Here is a 23,522-nt window from a genome sequence, read left to right as displayed (position 1 = left end):
GTATTTTCATACCGTCACATCACTCAAAACGTATCCTATAGGTGTGACTTTTAGGGACCAGTTGATCACCGCCATCTGTATGACAATAACGTCAAACTTATCTAGCAAGCCAACCGTTATTGATAAACGTGGATCAACTGATTATGATACAAAGTATACCCTTTGATCCTTTTAGAGATTTATCAGTCCTTGCACTAACTGTTAAGGACACCAACCCCAACAAGGTACATAGTAAGGTGGGCGAATAGGTCTTCCCGGTGCTCCACGAGGCATTTGGCGGTGCGGCTCTTCCCTTGGAGGGGGATTGTCAAGGATTTGGATATCAAGGAGGTAGCTTGGTGGAGGCGAGTATGGGCTCAATCTTGGGTCAATGCCCGGTATCTTCCAACCTTCAAGGATCATTGAAGTGCATCCTTTGGTGTGCCACTCTACACTCCCATCTCGAGTGTAGTTACACCATTGGTGACTGTGGAAGATGGTGTGCTCATCAATCAAAGTCCTCCCCTCAAGAGGAATATAGGTTCCTCGGGCATTGAACCCGGGACAAAGGTGGTGGGCCAACATGGTAATTAGACCTCCCATCACGAAGGTCTTGAGTTGGGTGGTTCCTTGAGCAAAATCATTGAACCTAGTAAGTATCTCAAGTGGCGTATTGAAGTTATAACGCCTCACCGCTCGAACATTCAAATAGGACTCAAGAAAAGTTAAGTCGATGAGAGTACACCTATCTTGTTCGTACCTCCCATTGATGGTACCGGCCACAAAGCGCTCGGTGAATCGAATCACCGGATGTTGGATGGCGAAGGTGTGGCAATGCTTTGGGTGGATAAAATTTCTCCCGGAGATAGTCTTCCAAAGAAGGTCCACACCAAAATTATCGGGTTTTTCGGTATAGTTGGTGGGTACTTCAAGACCGAAAACATAAGCAAATTCCTCAAGCGAAAGACGATGGTCTAGGTTGCATAACCTAAACTCCATGCCCACATTGGTGTGGGTATTTGTCACAATGTGAAGGCTACTCAAGAATTCAAGGGTGAGACTAAGGTAAGTCTCTTCATGGGCATGGAAAAGTTTCCCAATGCCAAGGCCATTAAAGAACATCTCGGTAGGGTACCTTATCTTAAGGATTTCCAACACCCTAGTATCTACAAATTGAGTGGGTTCGTAGTTCTTACCTAGTAGCTTGACAAAGTTTGTGCGGTGGTCATCGGATTCAAAGAGCACCTCTTGGAAGTGGTCGAGTTGTTCAATTCCTCCCCTCATTAAGGGTTGGGAGCTCCTTGGTAGCACTATCTCTCGCGGCATTGAAGAGGTTGATCCCTTGCGCTTCTTCCCGATTGATTCAACCAATTTCTTAGCCTTTCCTTTGGTGTTCATCAATGGTGCCATTTTGATGTGGGTGATGGGAGTGTTTTTGAGGATGGGAGGGTGATTTTGAGGATTGAGATGATTTTTTTTTTTTTTTAGGGTTTGATAAGGTGAGGAAATGAGGGAGAAAGGGGGTGATTATATAGAAGAAAGGGGGAATCCGAACGGATAAGAGTGGGTCAAATCCGTTTTATCCGAAAGAACAGGGCAATCCGAGCGGATTTCCATCGGGACGGGCGGATTGTGAGAGAAGAAGACGGCGTCTTTTCTCGAATCTGCACGGATTCTAACACAACAATTTTTCTTGACTGAAAGGTGGGAAAAGACGGGAGTCTTGCCTCTGGGACGTGCGGCTTGATTGGGACGGGCGTCTTGCGCAAAATCCGCCCGTATTCAGGTGCAGCATAAAATTTCGTTTCTGGGTGATACACGGGACGGGCGTCCCGTGAAGAAAACGGACGTATTGTCCAGGACGGGTGGTTTTGCTCGAATCCGCACGTCTTTCTCTACAGCTTTAATCATTTCTTCGCCGTGGGCCCTGGTCGGGCGTCTTTTTCTAAATCCGGGCGTCTTATGCTCCTTTCTTTCTTTTTCGTGAAATAACACACCCTTTTCACCGATTTTCTCTTTTTCCTTATCTTTTTCTGAAATTTGCTCATGAAACATGTAAGATGACTCTCTCTCTCCTCTCTCATGCAAGAAATTAAATGCAAATGTAATAATGTACAATATTATACAAAGTAAAGGGTTCAAGAAATATCTTACAAATGGTGGTTTGAGGTAGGACTCCACCAAACTAGTTCAATTTGTAAAAATTCTTATCCATAGAGCTCAAAGCTCTTAATAAAAGATCGAAAGCTTGTGAACAAGCTCCAAATAAGGACAAGTATGGGTTGCTCAATTTGAAAATGAAATTTGGCCAAGGAAGCTTGTAGAATGTTCTTTCCCTTGCTTTGTCTTTAGCATTAGAGCTTTCCCGATGCTTCAAATAGATAAGCCCATAATTCTTGTCAACACTAAGCATGAAGTGTGGTTCATTTTCATCCGTAGACTCCCACTTACCAACTTCTTCTTCAATTTCGGTGATGATGATAGCATTTTGATTTTTCAATCCTTCCAAGGTAGATGGAGAATTTTCATAACATTGATGATCGGATACCTTAGGAGTTGAGATTGTGGGTGCCAAATCTTCACAAGTAGCCTCACGAGCAATTTTCTCTTTGAGCTTTTTCACCAAGTAGCTCTTGTAAGAAACTTTGGCCTTTTGAAGAAGGTCTATCATATCCTCTTCAATGATCATTGGCTCCATGATAGGTGTCAAGTGATTTTCATGAGGAATAAAGGAAGGACGTTCTTCTTCATGATAGGGTATCTCAAATGTCTCAAGGATAGGCTCCTCAAGCAAGGTGATATTATGAGTCCATCCGTTAGGTTCATCATTATTGTTGATATCTTCACATGAATCATAGATGTGGGCTTCATGTAACTTTTTCTCCAACAACCCAAAATTCACTTCAAAGGACACACCCTCATACTCACAAAGGTTAAGAGTATTTGGCTTATTCAACCTCATGTCTTCATCATCAAATACCACACTTTTATACTCACAAGAGCTCAAGGAGATTGGCTCTTCCCATTTCTCATTTTCCATATCAAAGGTTACTACTTCAAATTCGCATTCATGCTCAATGTCCAAAGAATGGTGGGGAGTGGTTGCTTGGGATTTTAATTGGGCAATTTGAATTTCCAATTCTTCTCTTTGGACAACAATGTCTTGAAGAACATCATCCCTTCTTTGGTTCTCTTCTAGCATTTGTTTGAAGAAGTTCTGTTAATCTCCCATTATTTGGAGAATCATTCTTTGCATGGGTTCATTTTCTTGTTGTGGGTAGGTGTGAAAGTGGTTGTATTGTGGCATTTGAGGCTCATCATGAAGTGGGTATCGGGTGGGTGGTTGTTGTGGATATTGGATGTGGTGATTTTGGTGGGAAAATTTGGGGTAATAGTTAGGATTTTCATTGTACGAATAATAAGGTAGGTTTGTGTTGACTTGCTCCTCAAACTCCCCATACCCATAGTCATACTCAAAAGATCCAACATATACTCCATATGTCAAGTCTTGAGCCTTCATAGCTAAGACAAGGAAACAACTACAAGCATGGAAACTACACAAAAACGGTAAGAACGACCTTGAGGAACAAGTTCCTCAACTTTAAAGCACAAATAAAAATAGACAAACAAGTAAGAACTTAATCACATAGCACCGTCCCCGGCAACGGCGCCATTTTGATCCGGTTGATGTTGTCACTCATCCAATCAAACACATTTATAATACTCAACAAACTACTAGTTAGCGGTAAGTCGAGGTCGATCCATGGGACGGTGTGCTTTGGGTTCTAAGTCTATCTATATCAATTTATGCTAGTGTCACAATTTGGTTGGGTTTGTAGTTGTGTTCTAGACTAATAAAAGCAATAAAGTAGAACAAGCAATAAAAGAAAAGATGTAAACAAATGGCTAAAAGTGCTAGGATATCATGGGGTCATAGGGGATTCATGGTGTTGATCATACAAACATGTTTACAAAGTTGCAAGCAATTAATGTTGTGGAGGAACCGAGTTGGTTTATGTCTTACGGTTCATAGGAAGGGTTGGGTCCCGGAGCCGAATCGATTAGATTGTACAACACCTACAAGTCGACTTACTTTCCTCCTATTCAACTTCTATGCATGGTCTAACAAGACTCGAGTTGGTTTATATCTTACAAGTCAAGTTGAGTAGATAAGAGATGGTAAAAATGCAAGGATTCATAGGCTTAGCATTTCATCAAACATAACATGTGCATAAAGTTGACATCACAACAAGCAAGCAATTTAATCATGTGAACATATTAGATTAAGCATGAATCAATCCCATGTTGGTTTCCCTTAATTACCCACTAATCCTAGCTAAGTAACTACTCACTCATCATCATGGGAAACATGTCATTAATGGTGTCAATCATCACAACAAGTATAAACATGATAATAGAATGAAGAAATGAACAATAAAGATTAAAGAGTAAAGTAATTATACCAAACTTGAGGTGATCCAAATAATAATGCAAAGAATAATAGAAGAACTTGATGATTGATGGAAGGTTGTCAATCTCCCAATAATAACCCAATAATCTTCAATTACTCAATAATAAACTTGAATAATAAACTTGAACAATAATTAAGGAGAGACTAATGTGTAATTTGTGGAAAGATTAAAGAGTAATCTATTCTAATCTACTCTAATCTAGTCTAGGACATATTTTCTAGCTAAAAAGATCCCCCCCCTCTTTGATTATTTACAAGTGGGGTATTTATAGTAGAAATTAGGTGGATGCATTAGGGTTAACTAAGGGCTAAACTAGTAATTAAACTTTTTAAAATGGAGCAGGGAGGAGCCGGTATTTCTTGAAGGAAGGGCGTCTTTCTCGGAGCTTGAAGAACACGAAAATGTGCTGGGCTGGAATCCGAGCGGATTGATGTGAAGACGGGCGGATTGGTGAAGATGAAGACGGGCGGATTGGGATGAAGACGCACGGGTTCCGTGCGTTTTGGACGGCCGGATTCCAGAGAATCCGCACGGGTTGGGCTTCAGTTTTCGTTTTCTCTTCTATTCTTCCCTTTCCTTTACTTCCATTTTATTCTTGTAGGCTTGGTCTTTAGTTCTTGCTTCCTCCTCATACTAATCCGTCAAATGTCGTCAAATAGCTTCCGAATATGCACGAAAGACGGGAATTTCCGCCTTATTAACTCCTTTCCTACAAAACATATAGAATGCGATAGAAAAGCAAATAGGAAGGTTTTGACGGATAAAATGCCCAAAGAATGTTATAATAATGTGCAAAATAGGCTCAATAAGGGGACTAAATGTGCGTAAATAATGTTCACATCAACTACTACCTTCCCATTTAGCAACCACATTTCGGGCATTACTCAAATCGGTCTCCAAATTTCTAACTTTCACAAGTAATTTCTTATTCTTATCAAGAAGAGCATCATAATCAACATTGAGTCTATCAAATTTGGAACGAATTTCAGAATAAGTGGTCGAACTAGTAACATGTACTCTTTTAATCTCGTCAAGTTCGTTAGTTAAATCATGAATCTTATTAACAAGAGACTCGTTATTGGCAGTAAGTTCATAATGAACAGTCTAGTCGACTGTTCGTTTACTTATGTCCTTCAGATCACGTTTTAACTGAAAGTTCTCTTCTGCTATACTTTCTAGTTCAGATTGCATTGCGTCAAGATGCCTTTTTTGTTCATAACTAGTGTCCAAGGTCTCATCAAGTAATCTCACAATTTTATTCTTAGATAAAGACCTAATTTGAACTTTAAGATTTGAGAGACTTACCTCGTCATCGGATTCGCTATCTGATGCTTCAGAATTAGCCATGAGGCACTTGATGGAGTCAACATACTTCTTACGTTGTGTCCTTGGTTTGTAAGTAGATGTGAGACAGAGATTTTCTTCTGATTCTTTGATGGGTTCATCGTCTTCTGAATTAGACTCACCCCAAACTGCAGCAATCATTGCACATTTATACTCTTGCTTAGATTTTTCACGTCTATCTTTAGATCTCTCCTCTTCCCATTTGGGACAATTTCAAACTTGGTGATCTTGATCACCACATCCAAAACAACCCATTCTGGACTTTGGTCGTGGTGAAGAAGACGAAGAAACAGATTTTTTCGGCTTATAACTTTCGAACTTTCCTTGATTTTGCTTTCTAATTATTTTAAAAATTCGTTTAGATAGCGAGGCAACTTCCTCCTCAAGATCACTTTCATTATCACTTGAGATGGCATTTAAGGCTAGTCCCTTAGCTTTGGGTTTCTCTTCGGCATCATTATCAAGAGTTATTTCGTGTGCCATAAGAGATCCCATTAAAGCTTCATAGGTGAGAGTGGTTAAATCCCTACACTCTTCAATGGCCGTGACCTTCTGTCGCCATTTTTGGTAAGACTTCTTAAAATTTTACGGACAATGTCCTCGGTTTCAAATTGTCGACCAAGATTTGAAAGTTCGTTAGTTATGTTTGAAAAGCGTGAAGACACTCTCTTTATTGGTTCATCCTTGTGCATTTTAAAGGATTCGTATTGTTGCATTAAGAGATCAATACGTTGTTTGTTTACTTGCACGGTCCCCTCATAGGCTAGTGCTAGACTATCCCATATTTGTTTGACCGTTTTACATCCTACAATACGACTATTTTATGATTCGCCAATTCCGGATTGCAGGAGTGATATGGCCCTAGAGTTCTTCTCCGCCTTTTTGTAATCATCGGATGTGTAGTCCTTGGGTGCTTTTACACTAGACACACCATTAGAATTGGTGGTAGTGATAGCTAGGGGATCATTTTCAATGATTACCCAACATTCATAATATGTTCCTTGTATGAAATGCATCATACGATTTTTCCACCAGCCACAGTCCGTGCCATCAAAGACATGACATTTGAGAGATTTGGAATTCATTGAGAAAAGAAAAAATAAACTGATAAACTCAAAGGGATCAAACTCTTTGCGGTAAGGCAATCAAGAGCACGAGGCTCTGATACCAATTGTTGAGTTTCTCGATCCGGTACTTAAGAGGGGGAGGGGGTGAATTAAGTACCCTTTTTAAAAATTGTAAACTTTTAGAGCGAAAATAGTGTTCTCGTTCAATACTGAAACAGTACACAGGCGAATTGAACAGTCTCGGTGACTGTTCAAACAATACGAATTGTGTTGTACTGTTTTGGTCGTATGCTTCAGACGAGAACTCTACAACTAAGCAAGAAATAAAACAAATAAAGAGAAAAGATACGAGACACAAGATTTTTAACGTGGTTCGACCTACTCTCTAAAGGTCTACGTCCACCCTCTCTCTTATTAATATTTTCTTTATAACCAAACCCGATTACAAAGAAAACCCCCATGATCAAACCTGATCGTGCGACTCGAGTACAACCCCGTACCTCAAAAACACTCTCTCACAAAAGTGAAAATTACAATACAAATTATCTCCTTATATGGTTCAATGAATTAGAACAATGAAGAACAAATTTAGCCTTATGAGTATAAGAACTTGTGCACTCAAAATCAATCCAAAAACACACGGCTTTCTTAAAATATTTTGCAAAAACAAAAAAGACGTTTAAAACAGATTTGCAAAAATTCTTTTAACAAGTGTTGCACGAGAATGATTTTTGCCGAAATCTTTTTGGACTCTTAAGCTCTCAATCTTTTTTGTTAACCAACTTGATATACGTGCATTTAGCATATATAGGTAAACACTTTGACCAAATCATTCAAACAAGTTAGGTAACATAATATCTTTTGTATAAAATCTTTTGATAAGATTATTCCATAAGATATTTAATTACCTTTAACAAAATCCTAACAAAAATAAAAGATATTATTTTAGCACAAGTTAGGAAGCTTCAAAAATCATCAGTCTTTAAAAGATATGTTTCGAAATTCCTTCTTAACAAAATCTTTAATTTCTTCTCAAAAACTTTTTTCTATCAAAAATAATAAGCCGTGATTTATTGGACCGAACAAAAGAGTAAACACACATTTTATACTCTTACATTTTTCTAGACACAGTCCAAGAATTGATCCAGGCTTCATCCGTCTTCTCTTTCGAACAAATACGATATACTTGTGGACCTGTCATACACACGTCTAGCACATACTATTAATTCAGCGGGGATATAAAAATGAAGGACTTGTTATCATCAATATAACAGGTGCAACCGGTATGTTTATAGTTGTTATGAGTTTTCGAGTCAGTTGTGGGTCGTTTTTTTAAGTGGTTTGGTCTTGTGGTTTTGCTTTTGTGATGGACTTGGGTGAACTTCGGGGACGAAGTTCGTTTTTAAGGAGGGAAGACTGGAATACCACAGGTTTCTGGTCATGTGTAACTCGACCGAGTTGGCTGTCGGGTGTGTTGTGATTGGGTTCTGGAAGGTCAGAACTCGATCGAGTAGGTTCTGACTCGGTCGAGTTCGGCTAACTCGGTCGAGTACATTCTGTACTCGGTCGAGTTGCCGGTCTGGCGGTGGTTTATTCCGCGGTTTGATTATAATTATTAGAGAAGTATATAAAGACGCTTCACCAGTTTCTAATCATTTCTTAAGCTTTCTTTCAAAAACCTAAACTACGTATAACTTCTCTAATCATTCTAATCACTGTTAAGCCGGATTCAAGGGGTTTTACATCTTTCTTTCACGTTGATCTATCGGTAAGCATCGTACTTTGTCTTATGGTCATATTGTTGTCGTTACTAAACCCTAATCAGATTTATTGGGGGTTTAGGATAGATTTTGATTATGTGATGTATGTGTAGGTGACGAGTTCGTAGAGGAGCCTTTCTGAGTTTTGTTGTTGTGTTTGTGGATTGCGAATAAGGTAGGGTTTCCCTACACAGTTGGCTTTACAATTCGATTGATTGTTTATGTTTGATTGTTGGTATGTAATTCTTGTTGAAATTTTGGAGACTGGGTGATTGGCGTTGTTGGGTGATTGTTGTGGAACTATGCCGGGAGATGGTTTCATACCCATGTTCGCCCCTTGTGACTCCTGTCACAAGAGGGATGTACACATTAAGGAGCTGGGATCGCTCGTTGCGATGAGCGGAGATTTGGTGGGCAAGGTTGCAGTCCCCCACTGGCGGTGTGGGTTACCTGTTGCGATGGGTAACCTGGCAGGACTACACACTTTAGTGTGTAGTCAGTGATTGATGATTGTTGGAGCTGGAGATCGGTTGTTGTATTGTTGTTTTATTTTTCCGCTGCGTATATTGATTTGATTGTATAGTTGACTGACCCCGTTTCATGTTTTCAAAGCTGTGGTGATCCATTCGGGGATGGTGAGCAGGTGATGATTGTTGATGATTGATGGAATAGCTTGCGGGGCGTAGATGGGCGTTGTCATCACTGAGTCGTCACGTTGTTTAGCCGACATTAGATTATCTTATGACTTTTATTTCAGTTGTTCTTTGGAGTTGTTTTGAGACTTGTAACTTTATTACATTCTTTTAATTAAATTGTTTCTTTATTGTTTCTATGATTCGTACTACCTCGGGCAACCGAGATGTAACACCCTTATATGCTAAGGTGGTCCTTGGTAAGGCATTTGATTTATGGGGATGTTATAGTTTCCTTAATAAGTTTGTGGTTGTCATTTGTGGTTTAAGAAAACCCTAAATTGGGTTAGGTCGGGGAAAAATGTTGATTAGTGATGGATTGTGATGTAGTATTGTTTAATAATCTTGTTAGCTGACGATTTCGTAGAAGAGCAGTTCTAGCCTCGTTGTTGTGTTGATTTACAGAATTTGGGAATAAGGTAGGGTTTCCCTACTCAGTTCTTCTATATGATAAATTATGAGTGATGTGGTTATTATGTCATTCACAATGATATAGTATCATGGTTATTTTGTAGGCATCGTATAATTGTTTGTATTGCTAGGATGATTGTGAAGCCATTGTCGGGAGATGGTCTTCACCCCCATGTTCTCCCCATATGGCTCCCGTCACAAGGGGGTGCACATTAATGATCTGGGTTCGCTCCTTGCAATGAACGGGGCTTTAGATAGCAAGGTTGTGGTCTACCATTGGCGATGTGGGTACATGTTGTGATGGGTAACCTGGTAGCTCTAGGCTCCGGTTCAGACATTTGTACTTGGAGGTTGGAGATTGTGTTATTACAGGATTGAATTGAATTGGTTTGTTGTTGTTGTAGCTCATATTATTGTGCAGTTGACTGAGCCTTTTATGTTTTCAAAACCTGCGGTGATCCATTGGGGGATGGTGAGCAGGGGTCTAGCAGGTATTGTTGTTGAGCTTCCATGAGGGTTTGGATGAACGCTTGAGAGACGATGATCATTTTAGCTTCCGCTGAGTTTTGAACTTTTAGGCACTTGGATTATAGTTGTATTTCGTTTTGTTTTCGGCATTTTGTTGGTTATGTAATTTTACTAAACTACTTTTACTTTAAATACATGTTCTTTGATGGTCTATTTGATATACATTACCTCGGGTAACCGAGATGGTAACACTTCCATTTGCTAAGGTAGGCCTTAGTAAGGCACTTTGGTAGATGAGGGTGTTACAATACATGAAGGAGTATTTGGGAGAGTAGGGAGGTTCTTCAACTGGGCATTATGAGACGTATAGGTAGTGGGGTGGATACTTATCTGTGGACGAATCCTTGGATCCTGAAAACACAAACCGAGAGGGTTATTTCGCCGCTGGGAGGAGCTCGAATGGATATGTCAGTAGCTGATTTGATGGTAGAAGGGGGTGGCGTGTGGAATAAGGATTTGATTGAGGAATTGTTCCTACCATTTGAGAGAGATAAAATTTTGAATATACGACTGAGTGAGATGATGTCGTGGGACGAGTGGTGATGGGACGCTGAGAAGGATGGACATTATTCGGTAAGATCAGCGTATAAATTGCTCATGGATGAGGATATTGAGGAGGCAGGACAGTTGGATATGGCTGCTGATAATGGTTGTGGAACTGTATATGGCAGGTGGAAGTTATACCTCGTATCATAGTGTTCTTTTGGCAACTCTGTAATGGGGCTATAGCTACAAAAGGTAATATTGCAGCTCGTATGGAATTGTTGGACTCTATATGTCCATGATGTCTTGACTGTGTGGAGACATGTCTTCATGTAGTTAGGGATTGTGGATGCGTTGGGTTGTTTGGGATGGGTCGGGCTGTGAGGTTCTTTCGGTAGCTCAATTGTTGAATTTGAGGGAGTGGGTGGAGGAGGTTTTTCGTGCTTTAAGAGCCAAGGAGAGAAAAATATTTATGACGGGATGTTGGGTTATATGGGAGAGAAGAAATAAGGCCATCTTTGAAGATGGAGAATGGCGAGCTGACTGGGTGGTTAAGAGGGTGACAGAGTTGCTTTTAGAGATGGAAGGTTGTGATGCGGATAAAGGGAGGGTGTGCAGCATTGGGTTACCTAAGAGGAGTTCAAGGGGTGGGGTGGACACTATGGGTAGTGGAGCGGCAAAAAGTGGTGAGTGTAGATGGCGTTGCCCAGGGAGAGGGGTCGTCAAGGTAAATGTGGATGTGGGAGTGATTACGGATGTCGTGATGGGATGGAGGTTGGTTTGTCGGGATGATATTGGAGCCATCAAATGGGTGTATGCGATACAAGCAGCTAAGGTGTGGGATCCGCCAACCGCAGAGGCTAAGACAATCTTTTATGGACTGAAGGAGGCAAGAAGAGCAGGGGAGCGGAAGCTAATCATCGAGAGCGATTGCCAAGTTATTATCAATGCAATTTTGGCCAGGGGGAAGGATTGTAGTGACATATCTTTGGTCTTAGAAGAAATTTACAGTATCTGTTCTAGTTTTGAAGCTGTTACTTTCACTTTTGTTCATAGACTTTTAAATAGCATAGCACATAGTTTAGCACATTTATTCCTTGGATTCCGGGTCGTCGCTTTGGGTCTACCAACATTCCGCTTGATATTATTTGTTTGGTTGAAGCTGATTTACGTAATACAAAATAATCCCATATGTTTTTTTTTTAAAGAATCAATTCTATTAAAAGCGAAGGAGTGTAATAGTTGATTATATTGGTAGTTAAACTACAGTGTGGAGTATTTTGAGAAGTACCTCAATAGTTTGGAGTATTCCCATTATATAATCCTATTTAATAAATGAACTTAATTGTAATTATCTTCCGTATTTAAGAAGATACTTTTTGGAGGGAAAATTTTAGGTCCACCTATTCTTTTAGTAGATAGGGGATTCTCTCCATTACTCACACCAAGTAATCACCGCCTAAACTAGCCACCGCACCACCGAGACCATTGGACCATCAATTCTCCTCTCCCAAACCACTTGTCATTCCCTTACCTGCTAGAGCACCCCTTCTTGTACCACTCGTACCACCCAAGAAGACATTTGGGTCTAACGATAAAATATTTTCATACCCATGTTTGTTATATACGCTCCTCTAACACTGATGATTAGGCTTAAGACGTACGAGTTATCAGCGTTTTTGAAGATGGACTTGCCTCTGTTACACATACCTTAATCATCTCAAAGTTCAATACAAACGAGTAACTGTAAAATATACCCAAGAGAAATGTAGCATGCATTCATGTATGTCATAAGAGACACAATTTTTGTCCAAATAAGAAACCTTAATTTATGATACAATTGCCAAGGATGATAGGTGTTAATGTCTACAACTTTAATTCAATCATTTTTCATGAAACTTATTTCGGTTTCTTTCACCCATTGTCTCTTCGAACTTCTCCGTTGCTTTTCTTTACCCCGAATCTCCCAAGCTTTATTATTGACAATAATTTCTTCAAATCCTAGTTTCATTACTTTAAATTAATTTATTTTTTTGGGAAAGGTAAGTGTGTATATTAAAATAAGCCCATCATACAATGTGGTAACTTGAGGTATTCATAGCTCTAGTTAGATACAATTTGGACACACTCGATTTAACCACTCCTTAGCTTTGTTTGATCCTATTACAACATGGCTACCTCGCAAATTAAGTTTCAAAGAGTCCTTCACCTGTTTTAGCAAGACAACATGGAGAGGGAGTACAAATTCTAGCCTACATCTATTCCTAGCATGCCAAATTAAGTACATTATCTGCGCCATTGCTGCTGCCATAACCTGTTTCATCAGAAGAGAGCGTTCCCTGAGTTTCACCCACCAATCAATGACCCCGTGCAGAGGTAAATAGATCTGTAACCATTCTTCTAGCATCCTCAAACACTGCTTGCTAAAAGAGCACTAGAAGAACAGGTGATCAATGTCTTCTTCACCATCCTCACAAAGCAAACACCTGTTACAATGAACAATGTTCATCCGTAGCAATCTATCCTGTGTAAGTAGCCAAATTTGAGTCACCAATCAAATAAAAAAATTATGCTTTGGTAAGAGCAGTCTGTTCTTAACCTAGGGATACCAAGCAACATCAGGTCCATCATCAATAAGCCAATGATATCCCAGCTTAACATTATAGTCACTATTAGACTGCCTCCACTGATCATCAAACAGTCAAGGTTTTAGTTGATTTTTGACTGCACAGATCCTTCTCCATGCCCAGCTGGTATTGAGAGTCGGTTCATAATCAACCCAGTTAGATTGCTTTATATAGATGGAGTGCACCCACTTCACCCATAAATGACCAGTCTTCATCTCTATCCACCAGACATATTTACCTAGTAAGGCTACATTCCACTGATGCAGGACCTTTAATCCTAATCCTCCTTTCCTCCTTGGTATGCAAATCTGCTTCCAAGACACCAGAGCAGGGGATTCCTTAGATTCTTGACCATGCCACAGAAAAGCTCTACATACAGCATCAATTTTGTTGAGCACAGTTTTTGGAAGGATAAAAATCTGTGCCCAATAGTTGTGTAATGTACTCAACACAGATTTAATCAAGGTAAGTCTCCCAGAATAAGAAAGATGTTTTTCTCCCAGACTAGAAATCCTACCTGTTACTTTATCCACCAGGCATTGGCAGTCAAAAATACCCAATCGTTTAGGTGCAATTTTAACCCCTAAATACCTAAAGGGAATCCCCCTCTTTGCATTCCAGATGCCTCTTCAATACTGCATAAATATCCTCACTCATCCCATTGCTATAGAAATTAGACTTGCCATTGTTCATCTTGAGTCCAGAAGAGATAGAAAAAGTCCCAAATGCTCTCAACATGAGTCTGACTGAGTGTAGATCACCTCTGCTGAACATTAATAGATCGTCAGCAAAGCACAAATGAGTATAAGCTTCAATTTTGAACATAAAGGATGATATTTGAATCCTTTACACCTATCAAGAACCCCCAACAATCTGCTAAGGTATTCAAAGCAAATAGTAAAGAGCAGGGGGAGAGGGGATCCCCCTGTCTTAACCCTCTTTGGCCTTTGAAAAATACAAACACTTCTCCATTCAAAGCTAAAGAGAAAGAGGGAGTTGAGACACAATTCATTATGAGATCAATGCTACTATTTGGGAAATTTAAGGCAACCAGCATTTCCTTGAGAAAACTCCATTCAATGGAGTCATAAGCCTTCTGCAAGTCTATTTTCATCATAATCCTTGGTGAACAAACCTTCCTCTTATACAACTTGATAAGGTCTTGGCAAATGAGGATATTGCCCATAATATCTCTGTTTTTGATAAAAGCCGCCTGAGATGGATTAATGATATCAGGTAGAATTGAGCTTAATCTGGTACACATCACTTTTGTCAGGCATTTGTAGACTGTATTGCAGCAGACAATAGGCCTAAACTTCAACACACTATCAGGTAGTTCAGTTTTAGGGATAAGTGTTAATATAGTAGTATTATGTTCCTTCAGAACTTTCCCAGTAGTGAATGCATTCCTAACAGATGTACAAACATCATTACCCACTATATGCCATGAGTCTTTAAAAAACTGACTATTGAAGCCATCAACCCCTGATGAGCCTCAGTTAGTACCTTGCCAGTCTTCACAACTTTCTTATAAACAGGCTGTACTGGGTTGGAGGTGCCCAGTAAATTCTTATAATAAGTCTCAAAATCTTCTTTAATCTCCTCAGGTTTTGAGCACAAATTCCCCTCCATATCCTTGACATTATATACCCTATTCTTCATTCTTCTCCTCTTAATACTAGAATGAAAAAACGAGGTATTACCATCCCCATCTCTGATCCAGCTCGCTTTTGCTTTCTGAGCTAGGTAGCTATTCCTTACCTTAATCAAATTCCTTAAATCCTTTGCACACTCTCTTTCAGCTTTGCAAACCATATCATTCAAAGGTTCCTGAATAAGTTTCTGTTGAAAATGCTTTAAGGTCAGCTCAGTAACATGAGTGAGATTCTCAATATCACTGAATTGGTCTTTGTTCAAATGAGAAAGCACAGGTTTCAGTCTATTCAATTTATGCACTACTCTAAACATTGGAGTACCCCTTATCTCCTCATTACAACTATTATTCACAGCTGAGTCAAAATCATTAGAAAGGGCCCACATGTTGAAGTATTTGAAGGCAGCTTTCCTCTTCACAATAATTTCATAAGTATTAATCAAGCAGGGATAGTGGTCATATAATCCTTCAGGGAGAAAAGTATCTACAGCCTCTGGGAAGCTTTGAAACCATTGCTCATTCATCAAAACCCTGTCAATCCTGCTATAAACCTTTGTTTCATCCTTATGCTTGTTATTCCAAGTATAATAAGAACCTGAAGTCTTCATTTCATGCAGCTGACAGTCTACCAGCTTACTTCTCATGGGAGCCATCTTGGCCCATGACACATCAGCTCCTCCAATTCTATCCTTTGCTTCAGTAATACTGTTAAAATCTCTAGATATCACTCATGGGCCAGCAATCAGAGAAGAAAACTCCCTTAAATCTTGCCATAAAGGTTCCCTCTCCTGAAGTTTATTGAACCCATATACCATGGTCTGCCAGAAGTCTATCTTCCTTTCTTTATCAAAAAATTTAGAGTGTATACATTGAGCTGAAACACTCAAAATATCCACCTGGTATAACTGCGGATCCCACAATAACCACACTCTTCCCCCTTTATGAGAACTACTATTTGTGCAGATTGACCAATCCTCACAAATATTATTCCTAACATTAATCCAATTGCTACCTTTTATTTTAGTCTCTAATAAACAAAATAACCCAATATTATTTTGCTGTAAGAACCACCTTATTTCTTGTTTTTTTATTGGATTATTCAGACCACGAACATTCCAAAATCCCATACTACCCATTATCAGTAGAGACTTCAGGAGTTAACAATTTCATACTCTCAGTTCTTGCTTTTTGAATTGACAATGTTAAAGCATCCATAAACCTAATCCCTCTAAGAGTAAACAACCTAGGCTCCCCATTATCATGTTTTAACATCTTACTAATGAACCTTCGTGGGAAGGAAGGCCCCCCCTCGCCTTGATTGATGCCCATAGCAGTGACTCTCCAACAAAGCAGAGGGAAACGACCACGAAGTCGAATGCCTAGAGTTGTCCTCGAACCACAGGGGGTGGAAACAACTGGAGAGACAAGCTTTTGAGCAGGCTTAGGATTAGGGGTAACTACTTTTGTAAGATTTGGTTTAGCCTTCGGTTTCCACACCTTCTTTTGACCTCCTTCACCCTTCCTACATTTACAGCAGATGTCCCAACCCTTTACATTTTCCACAGACAAAGGTAACCAATCATACACAACAGTTACCTTCTGTAGCTTCCCTAATTCATCCATAAACTCAATCTTAGAAGAAAATTGTTGCCCAATTTGAACGTCAACCATGATTTTGGCATAACCAAAGAAGGCTCTATGACTGGTAGCTTCATCACATCACAACATCTTTCCAACTAAACCACTTATCTTCCTGAGACACTCAGTTCCCCAAAATTTGATATCCAATCCATACAGTTTCATCCAAATTGGAATTAATTTCACATCATGTTTAATTAACTTGGAATCTGGAGTCCACTCTTTAACTATGACTGGTTTATTATCAAAAATTAGATGACCATTATTAACCACTTCCATTTGTTTTTCTTTGGACTTAAATAGGACCAGAAAAATTCCATTAGGTAAGAAAGAAATTCGATCAATACCATACGATTGCCAAATTCTTTTGACATATCCAGTAATCACACTAGGCGGAGGATTTGCACCTAGGATGTAGCAGTAAACAGCCGAAGACCAGAAATTAATCTCATCTTCAACATCAGCAGTTGTCAGTTTCAGACGCGGTTCCTGCCGTTCATCAGCATACCCAGACACTTCCTCCTCCTCCTCTTCGCTTTCCTCCAGAATCACATCCAGTTCCAGTGGTGTGAGACTAAGATTGATTTTCCGAGCAACATGCGGTGATATGGATTTGCCCTTACTCGTGCTTGCAACTGATGAATCAACGACATTTTTTTGGTTTTTCGTGTTTGTGTTAGTAATATTATTATTCTTTGATTTAGGATTATTGGATTTAGGGTTCTTATGTTTTGCCATTGCAGTAATTAAGATCCCTAATTAGATTTTTAGAGCTTTTCTCTCTCTAAAATCTCTCTCATCCCTCTCTTTCCTAATTGTTACTTTAAATTAATTTAATCTCCCTAATTTGATATAACATAGTAAATAAAGGTAATAAATTATGATTGATATTTGCTCGACATGAGAAATATCATCCATGATAGAGAAATTGATAGATTTGATTAATTTTCTTAGAGAGAGAATTAGAGAAGTTTTTTTATTTTGGTTTTTGGGTAAGGTTAAGGTATGGAAAATTAATGACAAAAATTTCATGAAAGAGTTGTAACACCCTTATCTACCAAAGTGCCTAACCAAGGTATAACTTAGCACATAAGAGCGTTACCATCTCGGTTGCTCAAGGTAAAGTATATCAAATAGACCATAAAATAACGTTTATTGAAAAAGAAATAAAGTTTAATCAATACAAAGCCAAAACCCCAAATCAAAAACTGAAATACATCTCCGAAATAAAGTGATTAGCTAAAGTCTAAACATGACAGTGGAAGCTAGTTAAATGAATCGTCGGTGTTCTATCCATGCCCGCAGCTAAACTCAACATATCACACATGCTCAATCCACAGCTCCCCATTTGCCGGAAATATCAAATGGTTCACCACATTTTTGAAAACGCTATAAGATCAGTCAACTATACAATCTATTATAAGTCCACAATAAATAACTAATCCAAAACAATCCAATATTGTAACAATCATCAATCCCCAACTCCAAGAACTGGTGTCTGAACCACAGCACGGACATGACCACACCCTGCAGTGAGTAGTCCTGCCAGGTTACCCATCACAACAGGTAATCTACCCCAGCCAGTGGTAGACCGTAGCCACAACCTCATGCTGCCGTCTTTCTTCTTCACAATGTAAATCGCGCGCCCCCCAAGGTGATACACTAGGTATGATGTACCCCTTATCTAACAACTCGTTCAACTACTTCTTCGTTCAACTCTTCCAATTCTTTCGGTCCTATACGGTAAGGGGCCTTAGATATTGATCCCAACCCTGGTTTAAGCTCTAAACCGAAGTCAATGTCTCTCTTAGGAGGTAATCCCGGTATTTCCTCCAGAAAAACATCCTCGAATTTCCCCACAATCGGTATATCTGCTGCTAATGGCTCCTCCACGCGAGTATCTCACACGTGGCAAAGAATCATGGGACATCCCTTCCTGAAATATGACTTTAAAGTCATAGCTGCAATTATCTTAAACTTGGGTGATACTCGTCGTGAGGTGTCAAAAATAAATTAATAATCTCCAACTAAAACTATAGCTAGCGGCAGTCGGGTCGAACCACAGAGAGGCAGATGTAATTTCTAGTTGTCTAATTTCGGTCTAAGGTAACAAATATGTGGGGGTTTTGAGTTGAGTTGATCTATAGCTAAAGGCAAATAAAAGACAATAAACTAAATAAACGGATTAAAACAGATATTAAAAGGGTGCAAGGATGGTCGGTTCACTATAGCTTCGGCGGCAGCAAACTAGGTAGGTCTAAAACAATCATGTGAGACAGGAAAATAAGAGGTCCTCTCGGTCCACTCTCACAAGTAGCATCTTTCGATCTCGCTACAGGTCCCTAATATCACTAATACTGACTTTCGTCCTGAAAAGTGACTAAAAATCTAAACGATACCTATCTTTCGATCTCAGCAAAGTTTAGTCATTTTAATTGGTAGTCTAATAACCTTCCCTATCTTTCGATCTAATGGGTCACCATATACTAAGCATTCAACTAGTCGCATGCATTCGATTCGTCAAATATAACAATTAAAACAATTAAAACGTAATAAAGCTCACGAGGTCAGTCGATCGACCTGGTAGGGTGGTCGATCGACCAACACGCGATTAGGGCTCCCTAATTCTAATGCCGCCTACACTATTATTCCCCTACATCCTAGCACAATTAATTTAGCTACTCATACTAGGGATGATAACAACAATTAAATTGACTAAATAATCTACCAATTCATGCTTAAACTGATTAAATGAACGATTAACATAAAACGATAAATTGGCTTCGGGAGATCTAACTTAGCAATTCTATACTACGAATGGAAACAATAAACGAAATATCGGATACCGCTAGGAATTGTAGAGGAAAGATCAAACCTAATTGCAAAAGTAAACTTTATTGATGAAAGAATAAACTAAAACTAATCTATTGAATTGTATGTATAGAACTTGATGAATAAAACTTATGCTAAAACCTAAACTACGTTATAGGAATATAACGTCACACTTATTCCTAAACCTAAGAATACATTGGGCTTCCTAATTCTCGATCTTTTATTTTGCGTCGAGACCGTTGTTCAGTCGATCGACCATAAGCATCAGTCGATCGACCAACTTGCGCTGTACAGAGCTTCGATTATCGCGCTCTGTCGATCGACCATAAGCATCGATCGATCGACCAAGGGTGCTGTACGAGAGTGCATTCTGACGAATTCTGCAGCGCGCACCGATCTTAAAACAGCTGTCATTTCTTCGTTCCTTGGTCAAATCAGGCGTTCTATGCGGCGTTGGAAAGCTAAGAGGATAAGCTTTCACCTCCAATTGGAATCACTAGATTATCAGCTCTAGAACTCGAGATATTGCCATCTGAAGCAGGCTGCAATAATGTGAAGTGCTTCTTTGCTTGTTAAACTCGTACGCACCCATGCTTTTGCTATCTTTAGGCCTTGAAACGCGCACCAAGCTCATTCCTCGAGTCACTACTCCATGTCAAATGCAATGCTAAGTAGTTAGGGACGGATTTGGCTCGATTTCTACTCATTTCCGCATAAATCTGCAATATTACATAAAAATACGAAAGTAGACAAAATGGGGCAAATAGTAGCATAAACTATATAAATGAGCTCTGAAATGCGTGTAAAATAGGGCGTAAAACAACATATTTAGGACACGCATCAAACTTCCCCAAACCAAACCCTTGCTTGTCCCCAAGCAAGAACTAGACTCGATCTAAAGGAACGAGTTCAAACTCAGAGCGAAATGCAATTGAATAGCCTAAACCAATTTAATGCAATTAGCAAATGAATCATGCAAACGAGTTATGGAGTCGTTAAAAACATGTTGAACCGTCAACTATAGAGACTTATCAAATTGGACTCTCACGGGTCGCTCAAATCACTCAAATAAGCACAGGTGAATCATGTAAAGATAGAAAGAATTCATTTTGTAGTGACACTCACCTAACTACGACCTATAAGAACATGCCTGCAATCTAATATGAAAGTAATCTCTACAACCGTACATATGCATTCCAACCAATCAGATGACCATGACACATGCCGAGGTATATATGGATATGTGAGGTAATGGGTAAGAAGAGGCAAAGATAATTATGGGGGTGTGGAGGTACAGGTGATCAAGCTAGTACCTTACAAAGCCATATGACAACATCCACTTCTTGCTCAAAATCAACAATAAAACCCGGTGCTAATGATTAGCACTAGTCTCGCAAGCTCCATAATAGTTAATCAATCAACTTCCCATAAGATATAAATGCAACGTGGGAGCAAAAATCGCCATATAATAAGGACTTTAAATTATGCAAATTAATTTCTTTCTTTTCTATTTCTTTCTTTTCGGGCTGCAGTCGATCGACCAAAAGGGGCAGTCGATCGACTGCCTCAAACAGTACAGAACTCTTTTTTTTTTCGAATCATTTTTTCATCTTTTTTTTTCTTTCTTTTCTATTTCTTTCTTTCCTTCTTTTCATCTTCCCAACAACATCTCAAGCATGAGCATATGCCACCAAAAATGTAATAACAATCCCGAAAACTAAACTACTAGCTTGACAAAGGCAGGCTAAATTTAGGATGTAGTAATGGGACAAAAAGGCTATTTTTGGCAGTGTGGAGCTTATAGGCAAAATGAATAAAGGAAAACCTCTACCACATGTGTCAACAAACCACAAACCGAATGCATACAGGTATTAAGCAGATTAAGTTCATATTTATGCAAATTTATGTAACATGTCTCATAAGGAGTACTACTCACATTCCTAAATAAACTGGTCATAGATGTCACCAGTTATAAGCTCTAAATCTCAGAAATATGATGTAGTTTGCCAATTTTCAAAGTCAACTCTCAAGCTCAGCAAGTAAATTAACGAAAACTCGTAGATATGCATATACGATTCTACTAATAACATGTTAATTAGCAAGGCTTAGGCAAAAACAGGTGCAAATGCAATGTCATCATTGAAATACTACCGTTCCGACTTGACCTATATGCTAAAATAAACATGCATATTTTTTGAAATTTTTTGGAATTTTTCAAATTTTTTTGATATTTTTGTATGAAATGAAATGAAATAAACAATGCAAAACAAAATTAAACGTGAAACAGAAATGTAATAAAACATATGCAAATGCGGCGCAAAACCCTTCCCCAAACCAAATCACACAATGTCCCCATTGTGCAAAATCATGTAATGAAATAAAAGAGAAACGGGAATTTGCGAGAAAATAAGTAAACAAGACATAAAGTGAAGACAAGGAGACTCACAAGACTTTAAGCGCAGCAAAAGGAAACCTCCCCAAACCAGCGTGAGCTAGGAGGTTTCTGTAGCTAGCAGTGCTACCAATAAGTACCTGAAAGACAAACAATACCACGCATAAAACCGAGAAAACAATATTGAAGCGGTAATTATGTGCAAAGTTACGAAAATGGAAGAAATCGAAAATGAGTCGGAAATAAAATAGAGTAGAAAACTCCTTCAATCCCATAAAATGACCCAAAGACAAATAGGGGAAAGGTCGTGAACAGACAAAGAAGCGCGGCGGTGGTCGATCGACCATAGCCGCGATCGATCGACCAAAGTGAACAAGAACAAACTCCCGAGATGCGCAACTCGGTCGATCGACCATGGAAGGCGATCGATCGACTGGAAAACTCTTTGTAACTTTCGATTTCTTCAATTAGCTCAATAAGATGAGCTAATATGGTCTTGTAACCTGCAAATGCACATAATAACGCGCCCAAAAATTGCGCAAAACCCAAAGTATCCGACTAAAGTATAGCTAATTATTAGAGCACACAAAAACAAATAAAGCTAAATATTCCAAAACCAAATTAAACGAAATGTTTCAAACTCCGGGTTGCCTCCCGGTAGCGCTAGATTAGATGGTCCCAGCTCGACCCACTTTTCGATCATCAAAAAGCACAAATCACTGGCCCACTACTAGGCTTCTGACTGAACGCAGTGGCTTCAGCAACTGTCAAATCTACTCCCGGCCTCCACAACATGGCAACGGAAGAACAACAACGTCTCGCAGCATCCGGATCCCAATCTTTCACCTCAGCGCACAGCTTCTTGTTAGACGACATATCCTCATCAGGACCTCCTCCTGGATCATATATCCGGGCAGCGCCAGACTTCAAGCTAGGAACACCCAACTCACCTCCGGGGTCTTTGAACTTGCCAAGACCTGTAGAAAGAGAAACAAAGCGATGTTCCTCCAATTTGTTCCCAAACTGGGGCGGAGGCGTCAATTCTACAGCAGCAAATGGTTCAACAGAAGGAGTAAGAAGGTATACATAATCGACTAAAGGAGTGGAATTACCTCTAATCGGATAGGAATAGTCTTCATTTACCTTCTCATCGTCATACGGAATAGGCGTTGGTGACGATTTAACAATTCCCAAGGCTGCAGGGGTCGATCGAACAGCGTCACTACTCGATCGAGTAGTTTCCTCCTCCAAAGATAACGGTCGATCGACCACTTTGTTCCGATCGATCGACCGCTCTTCCTTCTGCAATGTCATTCGTTTGACCACACAAATCTGCTTGATCGAATTCTTCATGTGGCACAGCATTGAAATCTTCAATTGACGCTTCATCTTCCTCCAAATCATCATCCTCCGAGTCATACATATCATCATTTTGCTCGGCGGCTACTTGAGCCAAGAGAAGCTCAAGTCTTTTGAAAGAAGTTTCTCTCTGTTCAGCGACTTCTTGCATTTGGAGTTTAAACATCTCCACCATGGACTTCAATTCCGCACTCTCTTCAGAAGGAAGAGGGTCTTGCTGAGGCGGTGCAAAGGAATATGAAGGCTCTTGGAAGCCTTGCTGATAGCACGGATGTGGCGGCGCA

General features: G+C 39.5%; 1 protein-coding gene across 1 annotated transcript; it reads right to left on the bottom strand.

Moving 5' to 3' along the window:
* Positions 1–13,170: 13,170 nt before the first annotated feature.
* On the bottom strand, positions 13,171–16,688 carry LOC141590182 (uncharacterized). The gene is made up of 7 exons (XM_074410788.1): positions 16,150–16,688; positions 14,847–15,734; positions 14,326–14,772; positions 14,000–14,126; positions 13,558–13,782; positions 13,346–13,422; positions 13,171–13,222 (listed from the first exon to the last, which is right to left on the bottom strand). The coding sequence occupies exons 1-7, from the start codon at positions 16,686–16,688 to the stop codon at positions 13,171–13,173; spliced, it is 2,355 nt and encodes a 784-aa protein (XP_074266889.1).
* Between the last annotated feature and the right edge of the window lie 6,834 nt (positions 16,689–23,522).

Source organism: Silene latifolia, chromosome 7 (assembly GCF_048544455.1).
Source record: "Silene latifolia isolate original U9 population chromosome 7, ASM4854445v1, whole genome shotgun sequence".
Classification (NCBI taxonomy): domain Eukaryota; kingdom Viridiplantae; phylum Streptophyta; class Magnoliopsida; order Caryophyllales; family Caryophyllaceae; genus Silene; species Silene latifolia.
Note: the sequence above shows the minus strand (reverse complement) of the source record. Positions and strands in the feature narration are given on the sequence as shown.